Source organism: Culex pipiens, chromosome 1 (assembly GCF_016801865.2).
Source record: "Culex pipiens pallens isolate TS chromosome 1, TS_CPP_V2, whole genome shotgun sequence".
In the NCBI taxonomy this organism is placed as follows: Eukaryota; Metazoa; Arthropoda; class Insecta; order Diptera; family Culicidae; genus Culex; species Culex pipiens.
The window spans coordinates 118,418,861-118,446,084 of record NC_068937.1 but is presented as its reverse complement, the minus strand read 5'-3'; the positions used below and the strand labels follow the sequence as shown (position 1 = coordinate 118,446,084).

The following is a 27,224-nucleotide window of genomic DNA, read 5'->3' as shown; positions in this document are numbered from 1 at the left end:
GACAAATGATCACTAGTTTATCATGGTGGCCGATACGGCAAAGGCGTCGTTCAATATGCCGAAGGGTTTGGAGTTCGAGTCTCAGTACCGACACTTTTTTTAAGGGTAAACTTTTTGGGAAATGAACCCACGAGTAAAGTACTCTCGGTAATTTCGGGATTTATCCTCTCCGTCCGTTCACAATACCATTTTAAAACCAAACTATACTTTTTATCCTCTCGTATGCCGATGCCCAGCTCTGGGTGTATCTTTTCAAATAATATAAAAATACCTTGGAAGAAATATGAAGCGCGAGTCAACATCGACGTTTTTACTAAATTGGCAGTATCTTCAAAACGATAGCGTTTAATTCGAATATTCAAAAAGCTTTCAAATGTAGACATCTTAGCCTACAGAAGGTGAAATTTTCATGAGATTTGGTAGGAATATAAAAAAAATAACATTCGAATGAATTTTGAATGTCATATACATTTGACAAGTACACACACACAGAAAAAAAAATCGTGGTAATATTACATCTGGGAAGGTGTACATCTTTTATGTCAGAAAAAAGGTGTAGTTTTACCTCTGAAAATGTGTAATTTTACCACTTTTCTGGTGTAATGTCACTTTTTCAGTCTAAAATGAGGTAAAATTACATCATAATAGAGGTAATATTCAACTTTCCAAAATTACAGCTTCCAAATTTACATTATTTTTTTCTGTGCAGCTAAAAAAATAGTAATCCAGCTGCGTGTAAAAGGCCTGGGTGTAAAATAAATATTGCATTATTTTATGCAATTATATGTAATTTTACACCCTGAAATATGTAGCCCGTCAGTATAGGGGGATGACGTCGCTATTTTTAGACCACGTTTTCCACTTTTTCTCATCGAAACCGACTACTTTATCGACTTCATTTTGCTGGGCGAGATAGGACGCCGTCTATTTTTAGACGATGACTCAGCACTTTTCCACTCTTGCACTTGAAAAATCCAGATGGCAGCACGATGTAACGCCACGTCCCTATGGGAAACCTACTTGGCCGAAATGTCAAGCTCATATATGCGTTTATCCTTACAACATTTCATTGGTCTGATGGCCGAGTGGGCTAAGGCGCCATTACTTACTGTTGGTGCTGGGTTTGAATCCCGTCGGTTGCAGTACAATGATAATTTGGTAGTTCTTAACAATAAAGTCAATTATACTTCTAAGGGTGAAAAATGAAAAAAAATAATGAAAAGCTATCCCCAGTTTACGGTTTTCCTAGAAAAACGCTTCCATTCCGAATCGGAAAACCTTTTTTATTCACATCTACTTTTTTCTTCTTTTGTTTACTATTTTTCTCTCTCCCGTAAATTTCCTTGCTTTTTTCCCCGACAACTGTGTTTTTTTTGGTTGGCTTTTCCCACTCTTTTCTATGAAAACGAAAAAACGACAACAAAAAATTGTCACTGCCGTCTACCACCACCCCACCCAGATGTGAGGAAGCGTACGGGGATTTCATCAAGCTGCACCGTGGCCACCTCTGCGCGGGAAACCTGGACGGAACCGGTGGGACCTGTGTGGTAACTATACTATTCCTCTATGACTATGACCTTTTGAACTCGGTGACTTCCGTTTTCGCCGTCCCCAAACACACACCTGGATCTGGCTGGAGGGCAGCCGGTTTGCTAGCAACAGGTTTTTTTTTTTTTCAACGGGATGTCGAACGTTTTAGAGCATTTAATCAGCGGAAATGTTTCGTGGAATGTGTTCGATTGATGAAATGGAATGAAATGAAGTAATTGTTTTGGAGTTTCAATAGAACGATCTTTCTAAATTATTAGTACGAAGTAGAAGATTGGTAAGTAAGGAGTAAAGAGTAAAGAGTACCATAGTAACATTTTTAAACTTACTGGTTTTATCATGGTTCTTAAAACCATCATACGGCCTGAATAGGCTTTTATGGCCTACTTAAAACCTTAAATGCTACTAGGGTAAAGAGTAAAGAGTAAAGAGTAAAGAGTAAAGAGTAAAGAGTAAAGAGTAAAGAGTAAAGAGTAAAGAGTAAAGAGTAAAGAGTAAAGAGTAAAGAGTAAAGAGTAAAGAGTAAAGAGTAAAGAGTAAAGAGTAAAGAGTAAAGAGTAAAGAGTAAAGAGTAAAGAGTAAAGAGTAAAGAGTAAAGAGTAAAGAGTAAAGAGTAAAGAGTAAAGAGTAAAGAGTAAAGAGTAAAGAGTAAAGAGTAAAGAGTAAAGAGTAAAGAGTAAAGAGTAAAGAGTAAAGAGTAAAGAGTAAAGAGTAAAGAGTAAAGAGTAAAGAGTAAAGAGTAAAGAGTAAAGAGTAAAGAGTAAAGAGTAAAGAGTAAAGAGTAAAGAGTAAAGAGTCATCATAATAAACATCGCAGAATTTGTAGCTTAAATCACATAGATTTGTTACGAGCATTTGCGCAATTTACTGAGATAAACAACATCATGTTGTAAAACACTTCTACCCCCTACAAACAAACATATCCCATTCGTAACTAGGACATTAGTATCCTTCGCTGCCCTCCGGCGTGAAACCGCATGGCCAACTAACATTTTCATGTGTTTTTCTCCACGTTTTTTGTTTTCATTTGATTCTCGTCCCGCAGGGCGACTCCGGTGGACCGCTGCAGTGCCGTATCACCAAACACGGGCCGTGGATTCTGGTCGGCATCACCTCGTTCGGTTCCGGCTGTGCCTTCAAGAACTACCCGGACGTGTACACCAAGATCTCGTTCTACCGCCAGTGGATCGTGGACACCATCCAGGGCAACTGAGGGGGAACACACGGACAAGCCACAAATACTACCGAGAGTTACCAGCTATAGCAGCAACACACATATATGCACCTTCGAAAGACAAACATTGTGATATTACTTTTTAGCTCGAGGGGAGAGACATTACTTTTGAGGATTGGTGGTTGCACAAAACTAATAGACTTAAAAATTTCAAACAAAAAGCGAGCTATCTACCATATAAAGCTCAATGAAAATAGTAATAAGCAGTCCTTAACTCAAATGACTTCCAAAACGATGGAAGAAAGGACTGGATGAGCTATCATAATGCTATGAGCAATTCTCTACGAAATCGGTCTTTTCTTCAATTTTAATTTTTGTATTTTTTAATCCGACTGAAACTTTTTTGGTGCCTTCGGTATGCCCAAAGAAGCCATTTTGCATCATTAGTTTGTCCATAAAATTTTCCATACAAATTTGGCAGCTGTCCATACAAAAATGATGCATGAAAATTCAAAAATCTGTATCTTTTAAAGGAATTTTTTGATCGATTTGGTGTCTTGGGCAAAGTTGTAGGTATGGATATGGACTACACTGGAAAAAATGATACACCGTAAAAAAAGGAGAATGGGCAAATTTGTATGGGAGCTGGTCCAAGGATGTACACGAACGGGACCAACTTTTTTCGAAAGATCTCGCCGAGACATGAAAAAAAGTCTTCTGGACCAACTCTCTAAACCCCGGGGTTCAAAAGTTACATGCTGTTGAAGTTTGAGCATTTTGGGTTAAAATGTACAAAAAATCGTATTTTTGCTATTTCTAAAATCATTCATAAAATCTTTGTTTCATAATGGATTTCGATTTTCTTGACTTCATTCGACGCGTATCAGCAAAAACTATGAGTTCTGATATGTCTTAGCATGATTGAAACATGATTTCTCTTGTTTTTATCCGTTTGAACCGTTTGTGCAAGAGGCATCCTATAGAAACAAGTCGAAACTTCAAGGTTTTGAAACCGGATCCGACCCAGACTGCTTCAGTGAGTATGGAAGGCTTCAGTGCAACTACTTTGCTAATGTGTTAGGATGTCTCGGGTCATCCAAGGACTCCCTGGAGTTATGATCAGTAGGTCTACGGCTGTCACAAGGACTCCCTGGAATGGTCCAGAACATCCCAACATAACAGCAATACAGTCTGCCATACTCACTGAATCTTTGCGGTTATGATGCGCGGTTAAAAATCATCGACCTTTTTCTTGTTACAGTGACCCAAATATCTAAACTCCAGGGAGTCCTAGGATGACCAAAGACATCCCAACACATTAACAAAGCAGTCTACCATACTGTCTGAAGCTATGCGTGTATGTTCCGGGGTCAAAAATCGTCGACCTCTTGCTTGTTACGGCTGTAGCTCCACAGATCATAACTCCAGGGAGTCCTTGGATGACCCAAGACATCCTAACACATTAGCAAAGTAGTCTACCACACTCACTGAAGCTATGCGGGTATGTTCCGTTGTCAAAACCGGTCGACATTTTGCTTGTTACGGTAGTAGACCCACAGATCTTAACTCCAGGGAGTCCTAGGAGAACCCAGGACACTCCAACACATCAGCATAGTAGTCTACCATACTCACTGAAGCCATGCGGGTATGATCCGTGGTCAAAAACCGCCGACATCTTGCTTGTTACGGCGGTAGACTCACCGGTCTTAACTCCAAGGAGTTCTCGGATGACTCAGACCATCCCAATAAGTTGTTACAACATTGCACTGAAGCCTTCCATACTCACTGAAGCAGTCTTGGTCGGATCCGGTTTCAAAACCTTGAAGTTTCGACTTGTTTCTATAGGATGCCTCTTGCACAAACGGTTCAAACGGATAAAAACAAGAGAAATCATGTTTCAATCATGCTAAGTGTGTGGCCGCAAACTGCCTCCAGGAAATCACCCACCACGTGGGAGTGATCACGGACCACAACGTGCTTCTTGCTTGTCCGCTTGCTGAGATGCGACTGCCCAACTGACAGCCGCACGCTGTCATCGAGCAGTTCCCTGTTGTCACTGCGAGAGTGCAATAGGCACTCTCTACATAGACTGGCACGCTCTCATGCGTGTGCCCCACACATCTCCCTTCCTCTCTAAAATAAAATAATTTGATGTTATGTTGAATTGCACATATTACATTTAAAACTAACATCGACAAGTATCTATACAAATGTTTCGGATAAAAAGGTTCCTTTGTTTTGTTCCGGTATGGCGAATACCAATTTAACACTTAGGGGTTTTTTGTGTTCGCCGCGGAATCTGACTGCCACTGGATTATTAGTCCAGTGCGCGGTCTGATTGATCCATACAGGCTGACAATATTTCTACCATCACGCACCGCATTTTCTCTTATCACTCGTCTGCCTAAATACATTTTTGATCAACGCTTGTTAAAATAAATATCCTTCGCTAAGTTTTCGCAAAAACTATAATTCTTTTATCATTTTCCCCTTTTCACTTTTCATAAAAGGTCATCATTCTAACCTTTTCCATTTCTCTTTATGGCTGTTTGTATCCTGTCGTTTAAGATTCCTTCTAAAATCGCGCAAAAATTTTATAATTTATCTGTTCCGTTTCCTGAGTGATTAAATGATTTAAACTTTCTCTTTAACATAAGATCTTGTTTCGCATAAGTACTCTGTTCCCTATCTTCTTTTGAGTGGGATGCCTGACCACACTTTTGTCTTTTTCTTACCCAATGATTCATCTGACTTCTCTTTTTATCTTTACCGTGTGGTTCACCCAATTCCACACTTATCTTTTTTCTTCAAATAGCCCGGCTTCTCTCCTTTCTTTTTGACGAGCGGTTCTCCTCTCTATTTTAATCTATCTATCCCTCTATCCTTCTAAGTATCTATATTTATCTTTCCCTCTTCATCTATCTACCAAACTCTTTCATAATCTAGCTCTCTCCTTATCTAACCTTCTCTCTATATAATTCCCTTTATATATCCCTATCTATCTTTCTATACCTATCTCTTAAACTCTTACATTCGCTAACTCTGTCCTTATCTAACCCTCTCTCTGTCTAATTCTCTCAACCTCCCCTGTCTCTAACACCCAGCTACATTAGTTATTGTAAACGATAAACCTAAACTAGTCACGATAGCCTTCGATTGATCTTTCTCAAACCTTAAACTATTTAAACCCACATTAACGTATTTCCCAGTTCTGAAATATTTTAGCAGAGCTGGTTTTGCTAGAATGCTGTAAGAATATCCAGCTCTGTGAGAACTCTGCTAGAATTTTGCTAGAACGTGACTGGGTTGGCATGCTTCATTTTCTGCGAAAACCAGATTCTACATAACCAAAATGTACAGCTTAATGAAAACACTAGTCTAAGAAAACAACTAAGTCATTTGTTACGTTCCTGGCGTACTCTGAGCGATTTAAGCCACTCAGTTGTTCGAAGCACATGTTTGAACATACTCACAATCCTCATCCAACGATCAGTGACTCTTTTTATTCCCTTTTCCGATCGGTCCGTACGAATGCACTCTTCCTTCTCCCTTTAAGAGTGGGCTTCTAAAATACACCCTTCTTTTAACTCTACAGAGTGGTCTGATCTACCGCACTCTTCTTGTTTATTTTTGAGTAGTAAGCGCTAACTCGTATTTTTCCCTTAGAACGATCGATTTTTTTTAGAAATTATGACTTTGCCTAGCGGTCCTCGGAAACACGCTGTGGTGGTGCGGTCTCAAACTCTCCCACACCTTTGAGTAGTCCCTCAAACTACACTCTTTCTCATTCGAGCGGTCTCAAAACACGCTTTGGTGGTGCGGTCTCAAGCTCACACACACAACTTGAGTGGTCCATCAGACTTCACCCTTTCTTGTACGAGCGGTCCTCAAAACCTCGCTCTGGCGGTGCGGTCTCAAACTCACACACACACCTTGAGTGGCCCATCAGACTTCACTCTTCCTCTTCCGAGCGGTTCCAAAAACTCGCTCTGGTGGTGCGGTCTCAAACTCACACACACACCTTGAGTGGTCCATCAGACTTCACTCTTCCTCTTCCGAGCGGTTCCAAAAACTCGCTCTGGTGGTGCGGTCTCAAACTCACACACACACCTTGAGTGGTCCATCAGACTTCACTCTTCCTCTTCGGAGCTGTTCTCAAAAACTCGCTCTGGTGGTGCGGTCTCAAACTCACACACACACCTTGAGCGGTCAATCAATCTTCACTCCTCCTTTCCGAAATTGGGTCTCCTAACCTCGCACACATACATACCACAAACTATTCCATGCATCAAATCTTCTCCAAAGGTATTCTTTACAAACACTGTTTAATTTCTCAACGACTACTACTTTCTCATTACCAACGCACAACACCAACCGCAATCCGTACGGCACTTTCCCAAACAAACAAAAATACTGAAACAAACCCGCAGTGTGGGTGATTTCCTGGATGATTTCAAAGTGAAAACTGCAGGATTTGCTATAATAAAGTAAGCAAAATATCTGCCACGGTCGCCAAAATGTGTGGCCGCAAACTGCCTCCAGGAAATCACCCACCACGTGGGAGTGATCACGGACCACAACGTGCTTCTTGCTTGTCCGCTTGCTGAGATGCGACTGCCCAACTGACAGCCGCACGCTGTCATCGAGCAGTTCCCTGTTGTCACTGCGAGAGTGCAATAGGCACTCTCTACATAGACTGGCACGCTCTCATGCGTGTGCCCCACACACTAAGACATATCAGAACTCATAGTTTTTGCTGATACGCGTCGAATGAAGTCAAGAAAATCGAAATCCATAATGAAACAAAGATTTTATGAATGATTTTAGAAATAGCAAAAATACGATTTTTTGTACATTTTAACCCAAAATGCTCAAACTTCAACAGCATGTAACTTTTGAACCCCGGGGTTTAGAGAGTTGGTCCAGAAGACTTTTTTTCATGTCTCGGCGAGATCTTTCGAAAAAAGTTGGTCCCGTTCGTGTACATCCTTGGACCAAATTTGCCCATTCTCCTTTGGTGATTTTTTTAATTAACTTTTTATTACTAAAACTTGATTTGCAAAAAAACATTATTTTTATTTATTTTTATTTTTTGATATGTTTTAGAGGACATCAAATGCCAACTTTTCAGAATTTTCCAGGTTGTGCAAAAAATCTTTGGGTTATGATTTTTTTAATAAATATTGATTTTTTCAAAAAATCGAAATACTGGTCGCAAAAATCTTCAACTTCATTTTTCGATTTAAAATTAAATTTGCAATCAAAAAGTACATACTCTACTAAAATTTTGATAAAGTGCACCGTTTTCAAGTTAAATCCATATTCAGGTAACTTTTTTGAAAATAGTCGCAATTTTTCATTTTTTAAATAAGTGCACATGTTTGCAAACTTTTGAAAAAAAATATTTTTGAAAGGCTGAGAAAATTCTTTATATTTTGTTTCTTGGGACTTTATTGATACGACCTTTAGTTGCCGAGATATTGCAATGCAAAGGTTTAAAAACAGGAAAGAATGATGTTTTCTTAGTCTCACCCAAACAGCCCACCATTTTTCAATGTCGATATCTCAGTAACTAATGGTCCGATTTTCAATGTCAAAATATCAAATATTTGTGAAATTTTCCGATCTTTTCGAAAACAATATTTTCAAAATTTTCAAATCAAGCCTTACATTTGAAAAGGGCGTAATTTTGAATGTTTGGCCCTTTTGAAATGTTAGTCTTGATTTGAAAATATTGTTTTCGAAAAGATCAGAAAATTTCACAAATATTTCATGTTTAAACATTGAAAATCGGACCATTAGTTGCTGAGATATCGACATTGAAAAATTGTGGGCTGTTTGGGTGAGACTTAGAAAACATCAATTTTTCTGTTTTGAAATCTTTGCATTGCAATATCTCAGCAATTAAAGGTCGTATCAACAAAGTCCGAATAAGCAAAATATAGAGAATTTTCTCAGCTCATCAAAAATATTTTTTTCAAAGGTGGGCAAACATGTAAACGAAACGAAACTATTGGCACTACGCCCCCCGGGGCATGGCCTTCCTCTAACGTGGGATTTCTGCTCCAGCGCCTCTGACGAGACAGGAGAAACCGGGACCGACGTTTTACTTCACCATCCGATAGAAGCTCAGTGGATAAGGCGGGAATCGAACCCGCGTCTCATAGCATCATCGGGATCAGCAGCCGAAGCCGCTACCCCTGCGCCACGAGGGCAAACATGTACACTAATTTAAAAAAATGAAAAACTTCGACTTTTTTTCAAAAAAGTCACCTAAATATGGATTTAACTTAAAAACGGTGCACTTTATGAAAATTTCACTAAATTACTTTTTGATTGCAAATTTGATTTCACATCGAAAAATTAAGTTGAAAAATTTTTGCAACCAATATTTCGATTTTTTGAAAAAATCAGTATTGATTCAAAAACTCATAACTCGCTCAAAGACTTTTTGCACAACCTGGAAATTTTTGAAAAGTTGGCATTTGATGTCCTCTAAAACATATCAAAAAATAAAAAAATTAAAAATAGTGTTTTTTTTTTGCAAATCAAGTTTTAGTGATAAAAAATTAAATAAAAAAATCAACAATTTTTTTTACAGTGTATAATTTTTTTCAGTGTAGTCTGTATCCATACCTACAACTTTGCCGAAGACACCAAATCGATCAAAAAATTTCTTCAAAAGATACAAACTTTTGAATTTTCACATATCATTTTTGTATGGACAGTTGCCAAATTTGTATGGAAAATTATATGGACAAACTAATGATGCAAAATGGCTTCTTTGGGCAAACCGAAGGCACCAAAAAAGTTTCAGTCGGATTATAAAAAAACCAAAATTAAAATTTAAGGAAAGAGACCGATTTCGTAGGGAATTGCTCTATAAGTAAACTTCAAACGTTTGGCTGGCTATCAACCGAACAGTGGGTACAAGTGCCGTGGCGTATTAATATCTTATAAACCTTGAAAAGCCCACTTTCACGCTAAAATGAAGTACAAATTTATTTTTACCTCAAAAAGTAAGACAAATGACATCAATCGTTATCAAACCATCTGAAAAAAAAATATTTTGAAAAAATATACATAAAAAAGAATCCAAGGGTTAACAATTCAACCAAAAAGCAGCTTGACCAGCCAATCTGCTCCCCAATACTCCCAGAGGGAAAAGTGACCCACCCTCTTACAACAACCACACAATCCCACCAACGCTGCGCCACCCACTTGTTATGTTTCAATTGTTTCACCCAGCACTTTTATCCTTTTCCTCTTTTTTGCACCAGTGATTACTGTTTGTTAAACTGTTTCTATACGTGTACATAGTTTTTACTCTGTTTATCTTTATTGCGTTTTCACGGCCGCCAGGATGTTGGACTTTTTTTTAACCATCCAAACTCCCCTCCCTCGGGAGGCAATGAGTCCTTAAAAGCTGCTCCTCCCCACGGAGCTGCGCGCAAAAAGTGTTTAATAACCACCGATCCGGCTTTTTTTCGGTAAATAACTTGTAAGGATTTTAATGTTTAACGTTGTTACGCTTTTTTGTTGTTTGCTCCGTTGCAATCGTTACCGTTGATATTGTTTATGTTGTACCTATTTTGTTCTTGTTGTTGATATTCGCCGAAATCGCTTTGCAGGACTCAATCCATAGATTAAAAAATAAAAAATAAAAAAAAAACAAACAATTCAGCCAAAAGCCAACTGCGTGAGGCAGCGAGTTGAAAGCGGTTTCGATTATTTTGGAGGATTTGTACAGATTATTTATTTCCGTTTTTTATTTTTCGTTTTGTAAAAAGCCATCTGAAATTAAGTAGTGGTAAGGATTATGTTTTCAATAAAAATTTAATTGATCGTTGTTGCGTGTTTTAATCGCTGGGCAGTATCCGAACGACCAGTTGAAATCAGATGGGATTTTTGGTTTTATCAGTTTGTTATTACCTTTGATTTATTAATTTTTAATTCAATTTTGGTGTTTCTCCGGAACGTTTTGATTCTTCTGTGACAAATTAGAAATGCAAAGAAAATCGAAAAAATACATAACAACAATTTTTTTATGGCTTAAACAATATTTAAAGGTGTTTTTGCTTAATCTTTTTCTTTTCTCATGAATTGTGGCAAGATTGGTGCGCTTGAAGTGGGGACGCGAAGACGTGATTATTCAGGTTTTTTTTTTTTGTGTGCTTTTGTGTCGCTGTTCGTATGAGGTGAGTGCGTAATTTGTAAAGGTGGTGTAAAAAATATTCGGAGTGAAAAGTGATTTTTTTGTGTGTTTTTGGTCATAAATTGTGTGTGTCTTAATTTATTGTTTTGTGATTTTCAAAGCCCTTCCTATATCATCGTTGATCGGAAGGCACGGCGTCGGGTGGATTGTGTTTAAATTTTTCGAGGTTTTATTTATTTGCGGTGAAAAAGCCATTTCTATATAATGATCGAAAGACGCACTGACAATTAGGATCGTCGAATTAATAGTGGAGCAAAAAACTGTGTGTGAGTGATTGTGTGTGCTAACCAGAAAGACCTTCCCATAGCACCGTTGCTCGGAAGGCTCGCCGACGGGTCTGTTATGAAAGTCCTCCCCATAGCGTCGTAGCTCGGGAGGCATCGAAAAGCCAATACCTTATCCTACTAACCCAAAAAAAATATTAATCACGTGATGCTTGAAGGAGATGCTGTGGATTCAACGGTCTCAAGCGGTATCAACAAGTATATAGCGAAAAACTATGTGCTTGATGAGTCTACAACTTCAACTATCGGACTAACATTCCTCCCTTTCGTTGAACTGCAGGCTTCTTGGGAGGGCGCCGGTATTGACTAATAAAGTAGGGATTTTCAGAGGTTAAACAGTTAACGGATGGTTGGCTCCCACTGATCATTTTTGATTCATTGTTTAACTTCAGCTGATCTGTCAATAACGGAGTAGCAGCTCATTGGCAGTCAACCATGCTCATGCTCATGCTCTTTTGTGATGAATTGTGGCAAATCTTTGCATCATTGGTTTGAGCGTCAAAAAAATAATTATTATCGTTTGCTCACAAACTTCTTTAGCGACAAAACTTGACGACTCAAACACAATACGGGGCACATGGGGGTAAAATAGTACATTCGACATTTGGTAAATTCCTACATCGGCTCAATTTTGACAGTATGCTTTATGGCTTTTCAAAAACTTTCCAACTCATTTCCATGCTTACATTAATCGAATATTGCCTAAAATGAGCAGTTTTTAACTGCGCAGACTCAACTCAAGGGGAAGCACGAACTTTTGGGTCCCCAGAATTTGGTACACTTTGAATTTTTCAAAAATATTAAGACCGGGCTGGAGGGGTGTCCATCATAGTTTGTATGGATAATTAGGACGGTTTGTCACTGTTGCATACAAGCAAAAATTGCATGCAATAAATATGTGGGAGTAGCGAACAGCACTAATTCTCAAAATAAAAACTTTGGAGAAAAACCATTTTTGAAAAATTCAAATTGCACGTGTTACTGGGGATCCCAAAATTAATGCTTCCCCTCGAGCTGATCCTGCGCAGAAATTTTGGTGGTCGGTGTAGTAAAACAAATAACTTTCGTGTTATTTAAGTTTTGAAAATGTTATTGAACAAAAACCACATTTCGTGGCCAAAATGATGGCCATGACAAATTTGGACAACATTTTCCCTAAGTTCTGACTTGTATGTTGGTCATTCCATGTCAACTGAGTAGACTTTTGGACTCGACCCTCACCGATTTAGACCAAATTTTGAGGGAACGTTCATCTATTGATAGTTAACAGAAATGTCAAGTTTGGTGCTGATTGGACCATCCCTATATTGTTGGCACCGCTCTCTTTTTTAACGATTTTCTAAAAAACTTTTTTTTTCTTTTAATCATAACTTTGCAGCTATTTGAGCTGAAGACTTTCTAGATGTTGCATTTAATAGAAAATTGTCTAAGGAATTCGAAAATTTTAACCCTTAAGTGCCCCCGTATATTATATTTTAACGTTTTATGTATTAAAATTCAATTTTGACCAATTCCTTATATTTTTATTTTTTTTATTTTATCATCATCGTGTTTCCCGAACAATTTTACATAAAAATCAATGTGAACCTCAAACTAAAAAGAACGATTGGCAAGATACAGCGATTTTAATAAAAAAAAAAAAGTTTGATTTGGACATAGACGGATGGTCCAATCAGCACCAAACTTGGGATATCTGTTAACTACACCCAAAGGAAAAATATATATCAAAATCTGCAACAGTGGATTTGCTGCAAAAATACTACATTTTATTACATTCTTTGCAGCAAGCCCGTTGATCATTTTTGCCCGCGTGTAAACAAGTCAGTGAGCGCGTCCCTGAGAAGAGAAGAATATGTTGGCGCTCTGTCCCACACAATACATTAAGCGTCCATGAGTGTCTTGCGAACCTTCGTGGTGAACGGACACTAGAGCTGCAGTATTTTTTACTACCTAAGCTCAGAGTTATTTCAAAACAAAATTCACAGTCTTTTTAAAGACTACCTGAGTTATTTTCCAAAATTCTAAACAGTCTTTTCAAGACTAACACCACCTGAAATTTTGTTGTATTTTACAAACGAAGCCATCTTTTAAAGAGAACTTTGCTTGCAAAATGCGTCAAAACAAAGGTAAACGCAAATCTTCTGAAGATTTGGTCGTTACGTCGGTGAAGCGTTTGAACGCTAAACCGGCTAACGGAAACAGAAAAAGAAAACAGCCTCTTCTGAGGTCTGATTCTGATTCTGAATGTGAGGTCATTCCTCCAATTCCATTGACAAACAGTTTCGGTGTTTTATCCGAAACTGAAGACAAGGAACCTTCTCCTCGTACTGAGCCTTCTGCCGTCGAGAAACGAGTAAAGGCTCCGCCAATTGTAGTGACTTCCGTCTCCGATTTGGCCAGCTTTCGAACGCAACTGAAGAATTGCAAGGAAACTTGCAATTTGAAAGTTTCGTTCCAGCTTGGTCGAAGAGGAGAATGTCGCTTGTTGACGGAATCTTTACAAGATCACCAAACTTTTGTTGGTTATTTGAAAAACCACAAACACAATTTCTACACGTATGAGACCAAGAATGCTCGTCCATTCAAGGCAGTCTTGAAAGGTCTCTCCAACGACTTGTCGGTGGATGAGATCAAAAACGAACTTAAGGTGTTGCTTGGCTTTGCCCCATCCCAAGTAATACCAATGAAGAAAAATCAAACGGGAATATTTCTCGCTTTGGTTTGACTTCACAATTTTATCTGATTCATTTCAACAGAAATGAAATCAACAATTTGAAACTTTTGGACAAAGTTCAGTTTTTGTTCCATGTACGGGTAAAGTGGGAGCATTTTAAGAAACATGGCGGTAATGGCCAGAATCTGACCCAGTGCCGGCGTTGCCAGGCATTCGGTCACGGTACTGATCATTGCGCCATGGTTCCAAAATGCATGGTTTGCGGGGATTCTTCTCACGACAAGGACAATTGTCCCGTGAAAGAAGTCACCCAATTTAAATGTGCAAATTGTGGTGGAAATCACAAATCAAATTTCTGGGATTGTCCCATCAGAAAAAAGGTTTTGGATTCTCGTGCTAAGCATCAGCCGAAATCCAAACCGAAATTTTCTCAAAGTCAGGTTGTACCTGCATCTTTAAATCAAACGTTCGTGCTGTCCCACTCGAACAATTCTAGAAATACCCCTACCGTGGAAAAGTTAGGTAACAACAATGGCATTTCTTATGCTAACGTCGTTTCGGGTTCGGGTTCATCCACGAATTTTAAATCCTCTACCAATCTTTCTGAAATTGGGCAGGTACCTCAAATCTCATTTGAAAATTTTTCTGCTGGCAATCTTCTGATCTCGGCGATGTTACGTTTGAAAAAATGACTTTTTTGCAAAACTCACTGTTTGGTTTGATTCAAACAATGAGTAATGCTACATCCATGATGGAAGCTATCCAGATTGGATTAAAATTTGCGAATGATGTTGTTCTTACCCTGAAGTTTAATCATGGATCTAAGTAATTCCATCAATATTATGAATTTTAATGCTTGCTCTTTAAAAGCGAAAGAAAATGAATTTTTCAACTTTTTACGAGTTCATAACGTGCATGTCGCTGTTATAACCGAAACATTTTTAAAAACTGGCACTTATTTGAAAAGTGATCCAGATTATAAAGTTATAACTAATAACCGAATGAATCGAAATGGCGGTGGAGTTGCAATAGTTATCCACCGTAGTATGACTTATAGCACGTTACGTGACTTTAAGTTAAAAGTTATTGAAAGTTTGGGCATTGAACTTGAAACTTCTTTTGGGAAAATTATGATTGCAGCTGCATATTTGCCATTCCAATGCACTGGGGAAAATAAAAATTATTTCAAAGGGGATTTGAATAAACTTACTCGGCATAGATCTCGATTTTTGATTATCGGTGATTTTAATGCCAAACACCAATCTTGGAATAATTCAAAAGTAAATTCCAATGGTAAAATTCTATTCAGAGATTGCACTTCTGGTCTTTATTCGGTTTTATACCCGAATGGGCCAACTTGCTTTTCTTCTGTTAGAAACCCATCAACAATTGATTTGGTGTTGACAAATCAAAGTCAGTATTGTGGTCCTTTAGTGACTCATGCTGATTTTGATTCTGATCATCTTCCAGTAACTTTTTCACTTTCTCATGAAGCAGTTACCAGACCCAATAGTTCTGTGTTTAATTACCACAAAGCTAATTGGGACAGGTATCAGCATCATATTGAGAATAATTTAAATCATGATTTTGTTTTAGAAACCAAAGCTGATATTGATTCAGCCTTGGAATCTTTAACTAATGCAATTTTGGATGCTAGGAATATTGCTATTCCTAAAGTCCAAGTCAAATTTGATTCTCCCATTATTGATGACGATCTTCAGCTTCTGATTCGTCTGAAAAATGTTCGCCGAAGACAGTATCAACGTTCTCGTGATCCTGCACTGAAGCGAATTCATAAAGATTTGCAAAAGGTTATTGACCACAGATTCACTCTCCTGCGAAATGAAAAGTTCGCAAGAGGTGTCGAACAAATTAAACCTTATTCCAAACCTTTTTGGAAACTTTCAAAGGTTCTTAAGAAACCTCAAAAACCAATCCCTTCTTTAAAATATGGTGATAACATTCTATTAACTAATGGGGGAAAAGCTCAAAAACTTGCTCAGCAGTTTGAGAGTGCTCATAATTTCAACTTGAATGTTTTGAGTCCTATTGAAAATCAAATTTCAATAGAATTTCAGAATATTGTTGAACAAGAATTTTCATCAGATGAAGTTTTTAATACGGATCTGAATGAAATAAAATCTATTATCAAAAAATTTAAAAATATGAAAGCCCCTGGTGCACGGATAGAAATCCTGTCCGTGAAATCGACAACATTGTTCTCGATTCGTTCTAAAATTCGTTTCGGAATGTTTTCGACCAGTCGTCCGGTAACAATTGCAACGAAATCGATAAAAAATGTTGTCGATTCCGTCAACATCAATTTCACGGTTTGAATGCGCCTAGATGTATGCAATTTGCAAAGTATCGATATAGCGTCGATATTTTGCTTTCAAATTGGCCGTTATAGTTCAAAACTGTTCCGGAATAGTTAATCATATCAGAAAACTACTGATTTGCATAAAATTTCTTTTATTTTCGTTTTATAATCAAAAATTAACTTGCACACAAAGGTGTACACTCGATTTAGGTAAAATGTGGATTGACATCTTAGAGACTAGTGGTAAATTCCGTCAGTTTTGGGTCCACGCTGGACCAGCACAGCACAGGCGGACGGTCTAACATCCAAATTGATGCCGGAACGTGGCTTGTCGCTGCGTAGTCGGGTTGACGATCTCCTTTGCCGAGGACAGAATCACTATGACATTCTGGACCGACGGAGCGGAGCCCTTAAGTATTCGCGCAGTGTAAGCAGGTGTTTTGTAGTCATGATGAGCTGGCATCCAAACATCAGCTGGCATTTCAGACTTTCAAAGAGCTGAATGGATTGGGAGAGAGATTAGTGAATGTGCAAAGGAGTTTGAGATTGAGAATCTTACCCGCTGCCCTTTCAGATCAGCACTTGGAGCAAATCAGATGCGACGTACTCATCGGGCGAGGTCAGCGTGATCGCGTCGGTGCGCAGCTGCACATCCGGCCAAGGTGATTCGCCGACGACGTCGCCGCAATCAACCAACAACATGGCAGCGGTCTCTGGACAACCGCAACGGATCATGGTCATCGAATTAGACCACATGGAATGGCACGAGCTGCATGCACCAAGCTAGATATAGCCAAACAAATCTCGTCCAGCAACCCCTGCAGAAGAAAGCAATAAATTAAAAATCTAAAAATCTAAAAATCTAAAAATCTAAAAATCTAAAAATCTAAAAATCTAAAAATCTAAAAATCTAAAAATCTAAAAATCTAAAAATCTAAAAATCTAAAAATCTAAAAATCTAAAAATCTAAAAATCTAAAAATCTAAAAATCTAAAAATCTAAAAATCTAAAAATCTAAAAATCTAAAAATCTAAAAATCTAAAAATCTAAAAATCTAAAAATCTAAAAATCTAAAAATCTAAAAATCTAAAAATCTAAAAATCTAAAAAACTAAAAATCTAAAAATCTAAAAATCTAAAAATCTAAAAATCTAAAAATCTAAAAATCTAAAAATCTAAAAATCTAAAAATCTAAAAATCTAAAAATCTAAAAATCTAAAAATCTAAAAATCTAAAAATCTAAAAATCTAAAAATCTAAAAATCTAAAAATCTAAAAATCTAAAAATCTAAAAATCTAAAAATCTAAAAATCTAAAAATCTAAAAATCTAAAAATCTAAAAATCTAAAAATCTAAAAATCTAAAAATCTAAAAATCTAAAAATCTAAAAATCTAAAAATCTAAAAATCTAAAAATCTAAAAATCTAAAAATCTAAAAATCTAAAAATCTAAAAATCTAAAAATGTAAAAATCTAAAAATCTAAAAATCTAAAAATCTAAAAATCTAAAAATCTAAAAATCTAAAAATATAAAATCTAAAAAACTAAAAATCTAAAAATCTAAAAATCTAAAAATCTAAAAATCTAAAAATCTAAAAATCTAAAAATCTAAAAATCTAAAAATCTTACAATCTTAAAATCTAAAAATCTAAAAATTTAAAAATCTAAAAATCTAAAAATCTAAAGATCTAAAAATCTAAAGAACTAAAGATCTAAAAATCTAAAAATCTAAAAATCTAAAAATCTAAAAATCTAAAAATCTAAAAATCTAAAAATCTAAAAATCTAAAAATCTAAAAATCTAAAAATCTAAAAATCTAAAAATCTAAAAATCTAAAAATCTAAAAATCTAAAAATCTAAAAATCTAAAAATCTAAAAATCTAAAAATCTAAAAATCTAAAAATCTCAAAATCTAAAAATCTAAAAATCTAAAAATATAAAAAAACTAAAAAACTAAAAATCTAAAAATCTAAAAATCTAAAAATCTAAAAATCTAAAAATCTAAAAATATAAAATCTAAAAAACTAAAAATCTAAAAATCTAAAAATCTAAAAATCTAAAAATCTAAAAATCTAAAAATCTAAAAATCTAAAAATCTAAAAATCTAAAAATCTAAAAATCTAAAAATCTAAAAATCTAAAAATCTAAAAATCTAAAAATCTAAAAATCTAAAAATCTAAAAATCTAAAAATCTAAAAATCTAAAAATCTAAAAATCTAAAAATCTAAAAATCTAAAAATCTAAAAATCTAAAAATCTAAAAATCTAAAAATCTAAAAATCTAAAAATCTAAAAATCTAAAAATCTAAAAATCTAAAAATCTAAAAATCTAAAGATCTAAAAATCTAAAAATCTAAAAATATAAAGATCTAAAGATCTAAAAATCTAAAAATCTAAAAATCAAAAATCTAAAAATCTAAAAATCTAAAAATCTAAAAATCTAAAAATCTAAAAATCTAAAAATCTAAAAATCTAAAAATCTAAAAATCTAAAAATCTAAAAATCTAAAAATCTAAAAATCTAAAGATCTAAAGATCTAAAAATTTAAAAATCTAAAAATATAAAGATCTAAAGATCTAAAAATCTAAAAATCTAAAAATCTAAAAAACAAAAATCTAAAAATCTAAAAATATAAAAAACTAATAATCTAAAAATCTAAAAATCTAAAAATCTAAAAATCTAAAAATCTAAAAATCTAAAAATCTAAAAATATAAAATCTAAAAAACTAAAAATCTAAAAATCTAAAAATCTAAAAATCTAAAAATCTAAAAATCTAAAAATCTAAAAATCTAAAAATCTAAAAATCTAAAAATCTAAAAATCTAAAAATCTAAAAATCTAAAAATCTAAAAATCTAAAAATATAAAAAACTAAAAAACTAAAAATCTAAAAATCTAAAAATCTAAAAATCTAAAAATATAAAATCTAAAAAACTAAAAATCTAAAAATCTAAAAATCTAAAAATCTAAAAATCTAAAAATCTAAAAATCTAAAAATCTAAAAATCTAAAAATCTAAAAATCTTACAATCTTAAAATCTAAAAATCTAAAAATCTAAAATTTTAAAAATCTAAAAATCTAAAAATCTAAAAATCTAAAAATCTAAAGATCTAAAAATCTAAAGAACTAAAGATCTAAAAATCTAAAAATCTAAAAATCTAAAAATCTAAAAATCTAAAAATCTAAAAATCTAAAAATCTAAAAATCTAAAAATCTAAAAATTTAAAAATCTAAAAATCTAAAAATCTCAAAATCTAAAAATCTAAAAATCTAAAAATCTAAAAATCTAAAAATCTAAAAATCTAAAAATCTAAAAATCTAAAAATCTAAAAATCTTACAATCTTAAAATCTTAACATTTAAAAATCTAAAAATCTAAAAATCTAAAAATCTAAAAATCTAAAAATCTAAAAATCTAAAAATCTAAAAATCTAAAAATCTAAAAATCTAAAAATCTAAAAATCTAAAAATCTAAAAATCTAAAAATCTAAAAATCTAAAAATCTAAAAATCTAAAAATCTAAAAATCTAAAAATCTAAAAATCTAAAAATCTAAAAATCTAAAAATCTAAAAATCTAAAAATCTAAAAATCTAAAAATCTAAAAATCTAAAAATCTAAAAATCTAAAAATCTAAAAATCTAAAAATCTAAAAATCTAAAAATCTAAAAATCTAAAAATCTAAAAATCTAAAAATCTAAAAATCTAAAAATCTAAAAATCTAAAAATCTAAAAATCTAAAAATCTAATAATCTAAAAATCTAAAGATCTAAAAATCTAAAAATCTAAAAATCTAAAAATCTAAAAATCTAAAAATCTAAAAATCTAAAAATCTAAAAATCTAAAAATCTAAAAATCTAAAAATCTAAAAATCTAAAAATCTAAAAATCTAAAAATCTAAAAATCTAAAAATCTAAAAATCTAAAAATTTAAAAATTTAAAAATCTAAAAATCTAAAAATCTAAAAATCTAAAAATCTAAAAATCTAAAAATCTAAAAATCTAAAAATCTAAAAATCTAAAAATCTAAAAACCTAAAAATCTAAAAATCTGAAAATCTGAAATCTTAAAAATTCTTAAAATTCTTAAAATTCTTAAAATTCTTAAAATTCTTAAAATTCTTTAAATTCTTTAAATTTTTTAAATTCTTGAAATTCTTTAAATTCTTTAAATTCTTTAAATTCTTTAAATTCTTTAAATTCTTTAAATTCTTTAAATTCTTTAAATTCTTTAAATTCTTTAAATTCTTTAAATTCTTTAAATTCTTTAAATTCTTTAAATTCTTTAAATTCTTTAAATTCTTTAAATTCTTTAAATTCATTAAATTCTTTAAATTCTTTAAATTCTTTAAATTCTTTAAATTCTTTAAATTCTTTAAATTCTTTAAATTCTTTAAATTCTTTAAATTCTTTAAATTCTTTAAATTCTTTAAATTCTTTAAATTCTTTAAATTTTTTAAATTCTTTAAATTCTTTAAATTCTTTAAATTCTTTAAATTCTTTAAATTCTTTAAATTCTTTAAATTCTTTAAATTCTTTAAATTCTTTAAATTCTTTAAATTCTTTAAATTCTTTAAATTCTTTAAATTTTTTAAATTCTTTAAATTCTTTAAATTTTTTAAATTCTTTAAATTCTTTAAATTCTTTAAATTCTTTAAATTCTTTAAATTCTTTAAATTCTTTAAATTCTTTAAATTCTTTAAATTTTTAAATTCTTTAAATTCTTTAAATTCTTTAAATTCTTTAAATTCTTTAAATTCTTTAAATTCTTTAAATTCTTTAAATTCTTTAAATTCTTTAAATTCTTTAAATTCTTTAAATCTTTTAAATTCTTGAAATTCTTAATTTTTTTAAATTTCTAAAATTCTTTAAATTCCTAAAATTCTTAAATTTTTTAAATTCCTAAAATTCTTTAAATTCCTAAAATTCTTAAAATTCTTTAAATTCTTTAAATTCTTTAAATTCTTTAAATTCTTTAAATTCTTTAAATTCTTTAAATTCTTTAAATTCTTTAAATTCTTTAAATTCATTAAATTCTTTAAATTCTTTAAATTCTTTAAATTTTTTAAATTCTTTAAATTCTTTAAATTCTTTAAATTCTTTAAATTCTTTAAATTCTTTAAATTCTTTAAATTCTTTAAATTCTTTAAATTCTTTAAATTCTTTAAATTCTTTAAATTCTTTAAATTCTTTAAATTCTTTAAATTCTTTAAATTCTTTAAATTCTTTAAATTCTTTAAATTTTTTAAATTCTTGAAGTTCTTAATTTTTTTAAATTTCTAAAATTCTTTAAATTCCTAAAATTCTTAAATTTTTTAAATTCCTAAAATTCTTTAAATTCCTAAAATTCTTAAAATTCTTTAAATTGAGCATGAGCATGAGCATGAGAGACCACCCATGGTTGTCCTTCTCCGTTACTGAACAGAACCGTAATATCCTATCAACACAACCGGTCATACGCTTCAACGATCAAATAATGTTTCCCTTATCAACAGCATGCATGAATGCGCTGAAAAGATAAAACATCACGATCATCAAAACTAGAGCCGTTGCTAATAGGAAACAGTCATTGGCCACCAACGGCGCCCGCCATGTCAGTTTGTAGATCTCGAGGGAACGGGACGGGAATGTTAGTTAGCACAGGCTGCTACCAAGGGTGGGTTCTATACGATATCCACACCCCCGCGTGTGCCGGAAAACTACTTCTACTTGGGATTTTGTTAGTGGGAAAGGGTAATGGCCAGGATTCATCATAGAGGATGATGATGTGGCCCAATAATCAATGAATTTCGTTGAGTGATAGGAGTGATTATGTATTCTCAAGGCAAACAATCGGATGATGCGGATGAGATTATTCCCGGTTATTTGGTGTTGAGTTTAGCACAAATGATTTAATCTTAGACAGCCGGCTGTGGAAAGATAGAATCAAAATTGTGTGTAATTAAAAGGTGAAATATTATACTCAGCGTAACACATTTACGTAGAGTTGACCTGAGACTATTTATACTTTTAAGTTTTTATAAGATGAGCGACCAATTAATTACTGATGAGTTATGAGTTATCTGAAGGACTTGAACAATCGCGTTGAAACAATATTTGTCACCGTACTTTACGAGCTATAATGCTAAAAGGTGTTTTCGCGGGAAATGAAAGGTCAAATATAATTTATATTATGCTAACGCAATTAAGAACGAATCTTCCCATGAAACAATCGCGAATCATAGAACAAAGAAACCCGACTGACTAACGAGAAAGACGATCGCGATATTTGAACTTTACAATCTAACTAAGAAGAAAAAAGCCACGTCAATAGAAAGGAATAGACAAACATACAGGTAACCACAAAACGGACTGCCTCGACTGTCATCGTGACAACCAGAGCAAGCCGCACCTTCACACACACACACGCACGCACTCACCCGACAAAATCACCGACGACGAACGACGCGAAAAAAACATGCGACTCGACGGACAGGCATCGCAAAACGGACTGGCTCAACTGTCATTTTTTCAACCAGAGCCAGCCGCACCTTCACACACACGCGCGCACTCACCCGACAAACTCACCGACGACGAACGACGCGAAAAAACGTGCGACCCGACAGACAGGCATCGCAAAACGGACTGGCTCAACTGTCATTTTTTCAACCAGAGCCAGCCGCACCTTCACACACACACGCGCGCACTCACCCGACAAACTCACCGACGACGAACGACGCGAAAAAAACATGCGACCCGACGGACAGGCATCGCAAAACGGACAATTCTTAAAATTCTTTAAATTCTGTAAATTCTTTAATTTTTTAAAATTCTTAAAATTCTTTAAATTCTTTAAGTTCTTTAAATTCTTAAAATTCTTTTAATTAAGTTTTGATACAGAATGACTATTTGGGCAATTTGAAAGGGTTAGATATGTCGCATGATACATTTTGAGCCAGAAATGTTCAACCGTTGCAATTATTGAACAGCTTGGATGAACCGGTTTTGAAACAGAACGTTCAAACATGAACCAGTTTTGAAACAGAACGACTATTTATGAAATTTTGAGAAGTTAGATATACCGCATGATTATGTGTCTGATGAAAAGTCATGTTTTATGTTCTCTTACTGAAGAAAGTATAAAGAACAATAAAAGTTTACCAAACTTTTTTTTAGTGACACTTTTTTGAAAACGTACTCTTTTTATATTTTAAACGCTAAGTGTAGATTAAGATCTTTCCAAAACACTATAAAACTTTGAGTTTTGGTTATGTTTTGCATGAGATATAAATTTTACAAATTTACTGTAATATAACGCATTTTGCTATGATATTTTTTCGTTCAGCCCCTCTCCCCCGAGCCCCACTCAAAATCCACTAATTTGCATATTTTCTCCTTCAAGTAAACATCCTGACGATTCCAAAGCACTATAAAACATTGAAGTTGCAATTATGCCTATTTATTCAAGCCTGCGAAAATTTACTTTAACGCATTTTGCAGCCTTCGGGTTGAACAGGGTTTTTTTTTTCTTTCGGGTTGTCCCGTAGGTAAGAATTGTTGGTGGTAGCCAATGTGGTTTACTCTATAACACTCACTTGGCTGATCCGGGCTGTTCCGGCTGAAACTCACCAAACTAATCCATCCAAAACTGCGTTCAAAAGTAAAACATTGACAAAAGCACAACATTTCACAGCCTAATAATTTCAATTGCCGAAAAAGCTCACCGCACCGGGACTTTTCCGTATCCGAAAACGTGGACGAGGAACCGGTCGCGTCTTCCGAATTCACCAATACAAAAACGAACACCGTAATCAAAACTGCGGAAACGTTGACGACGTTGGAGATACCTGGTCACGGTAATAGAAAAACGGCCCGGGAACCCGGCGCGACGCGGCTAAGTGGCCAAAAAGTTTGTTTTGATCTGTTTGCTAAAATAAACAAAGTCCCGAAACGTCATCACTGTTTACCGTGGTGGTCGATATTATGTAAAGCAGAAAACGGCGGGCGCCGAAATGTAGGCAACAAAATCACCGATTTCGTCGACATTGTAGACATTATCGAAAACATTGTTTTCAAAATCGAAAACATTCAATGTTTTCGATTTTATCGCCTAATGTTTTCAAACACACGGACAGGATTTCTATCCGTGTGAGGATGGCATTTTTTACATTTTAATTAAAAAATTACCAGAAGCAACTTTAAGATGCTTGGTCAAAATTTTCAACAAATGTTTTGATTTGGCATATTTTCCCAGTAGTTGGAAAAATGCCAAAGTAATTCCGATTTTGAAACCGGATAAAAATCCTGCTGAAGCCTCAAGCTATCGGCCCATTAAATTGCTTTCATCTATTAGTAAATTATTCGAAAGAATAATTCTTAATAGAATGATGACGCACATTAATGAAAATTCAATTTTCGCTGATGAGCAGTTTGGATTTCGCCTTGGGCATTCAACTACTCATCAGTTGTTGAGAGTTTCAAATTTAATTCGAAGCAACAAATCTGAGGGCTATTCTACTGGCGCTGCTCTTCTAGACATAGAAAAAGCATTTGACAGTGTTTGGCATAAAGGATTGATTGCGAAATTGAAAAGGTTTAATTTTCCGATTTATATCGTGAAAATTATTCAAAATTATTTGACGGATCGTACTCTGCAGGTATGTTATCAGAATAGCAAATCTGATCAACTACCTGTACGTGCTGGCGTCCCTCAAGGAAGCATTTTGGGTCCAATTTTATACAATATTTTTACTTCTGACTTGCCTGATTTGCCCCCAGGATGTCAGAAATCACTTTTTGCTGATGACACAAGCATCTCCGCCAAAGGCAGAAGCCTTCGTGTCATTACAAGAAGATTACAAAAAAAGCTTGGATATTTTCAATTCTTATTTGAAAGAATGGAAAATTACTCCAAATGCTGCAAAAACTCAACTTATTATTTTCCCTCACAAACCAAGGGCTGATTTTCTTAAACCAAAAAGTCATCACATTATTAAGATGAATGAGGTAAATTTGAAGTGGGAGGATCAAGTGAAATATCTTGGACTTGCTTTTGACAAAAACCTTACTTACAAGGATCACATTGAAAGTATCCAGGTTAAATGTAACAAATATATTAAATGTTTGTATCCACTTATAAACAGGAATTCTAGACTTTGTCTCAAGAATAAACTGTTAATTTATAAACAAATTTTCAGACCTGCCATGCTTTATGCTGTGCCGATCTGGACAAGCTGTTGCTTAACCAGGAAGAAAAAACTTCAGAGGATTCAGAACAAAATTCTGAAAATGATTCTGAAACTTCCTCCCTGGTTCAGCACCAGTGAACTTCATCAATTAGCCGAAGTTGACACTTTGGATGTTATGTCCAATAAGATAATTGATGCATTTCGACAAAAATCATTGCAGTCTTCAGCTGCATTGATCCGCTCTTTATATAGTTTATAAGTTAGTTTTAAGGTATCCCTTTTCCCTTTTGTACATGTAGGACCTCCTACATTTGAAATCACTGAATAGCGAAAGTTACAATATTTCATGAATAAATGAAAGTTGCTAGTATTTAAAATTGAGGTGAAAAGTCATCGTTTGTGATTGGACACTCAATAATATTTTAACTGAATGAATGTACATGGAAAAGAAATTTGAATAAATATAAATTAAAAAAAAAAAAAAAAAAAAAAGAAAATTAAGCGTCCATGGCGCGGTTGTAGCGTGTCGAATCAACAACTAAGAAGTTGTTGGATCAATCCTCATTCTGATAAGATTTTTTTTGCAATACAATCAATCAGCCGTCGGTAATGTCGATAATTGTCACTAAAGGGCAAAAATGTCATACCCCTATATCGCAAAAATGCATGAGGACAGTTTTCATGCAGATTCTGATATACTTTCATGCCGCCATGCATCACAATCATGCGATCGCCGTTTAGATGTACTGATAGATGAACGTTTTCTCCAAGTTTGGTCCAAATCGGTGAAGGTCGAGTCCAAAAGTGTACTCAGTTGACATGGAATGACCCATCTACCGAGTACTTGATTAGAATATACAAAAAATATGTAAAACTGGATTTTTTTATTTATTTCATCCATTATTTCAACATAACAAATATATTATTTGACTATTAAAAAATGCCGCTTTCGGAAATCTCAGCGGCACTATCTAAAGCGTTAATTAATCAATTACGATGATAATACATAACGTAATAATAATAATCAACTTCCACCCTTTGGGAAACAAAACACACGCTGGGGGGTTTTCCCTGACAACTTCACATACGCACACACACCCTAGGTGCGCATATCACAGTCGGAAAATTCATTTGCTAATTTGCATTCGCAACCCATCAACAAGCGCCGTCCGTCCAACCGGCATCCCAATTGTGCCCGCTTGAACTTCCGCTGATTTATGGAAAAGTCCCACGCCCATCCATTATTTCATACGGTATGATATAAATTAAATTAGCTGCTCATCCCACCTCACTCACCACCTCAAACTATTCACCCACTTGAGGGACTAATAAAGCTAAACTATTTTCCGATCGCGTTTCAACCACGTGGAAAACTGGTCCATTTGCACGCTTCCGTGGGTTTACAAATTTTAGAGTGCAAATTATGTGTACAAAGTTATGCAACCAACCAGACACGTGCCGCGGGCCGCCGCCACCCCGGTCAAATCGTGTTGTTGCGTTGTTTTTTTTTTTCGGAAGAGGTTAGAACAATCATAATTTATTCACTGTCAGGTGCAATTTTCCCTCAGGGCAGAGATAATTAGGGACCTGTGATGCAACAAGTGTCACGCGGTGTATAACTCAATCACGAAGAGTGAAAATGTGATTCACATTGCATTTTTTTTTCTTTTTTTTATGAAATCGAACCAATTGTTTAAATTCCAAATATGTTTAAAGTGCTGAAAAATTATTCAAATAATTATTTATGTTGTTAGGAACAATATTTTCTTGAACAAGAAAATAAAATGCATTCTAGCACCCCCTCCTTGAAAAATTAAGGGATTTCTTTTAAATATATGCAAAACACTCAAAA

The 27,224-nt window shown here is 34.0% G+C and overlaps 1 protein-coding gene and 1 long non-coding RNA gene across 3 annotated transcripts in view; one reads left to right on the top strand and one right to left on the bottom strand.

The window, feature by feature from the left end:
* The window catches only part of LOC120426226 (uncharacterized), an 80,297-nt gene extending 77,109 nt beyond the window's left edge, over positions 1 to 3,188 (top strand). The window contains exons 6-7 of the mRNA XM_039590962.2: positions 1,460 to 1,547; positions 2,594 to 3,188. Of these exons, the coding sequence (XP_039446896.1) occupies positions 1,460 to 1,547; positions 2,594 to 2,761 (256 nt within the window). The 3' untranslated portion in view covers positions 2,762 to 3,188. The remainder of the gene's footprint in view (positions 1 to 1,459; positions 1,548 to 2,593) is intronic.
* A 12,894-nt stretch (positions 3,189 to 16,082) lies between these two features.
* Positions 16,083 to 24,328, bottom strand: LOC120426228 (uncharacterized). Of its 2 annotated transcripts, none has more exons than XR_005606673.1 (3): positions 23,780 to 24,328; positions 16,775 to 17,033; positions 16,083 to 16,713 (listed from the first exon to the last, which is right to left on the bottom strand). It is a non-coding gene; the product is annotated as an uncharacterized LOC120426228 (long non-coding RNA). The 2 variants fall into 2 exon arrangements; XR_005606674.1 differs by having other exon boundaries at positions 23,814 to 24,328.
* Between the last annotated feature and the right edge of the window lie 2,896 nt (positions 24,329 to 27,224).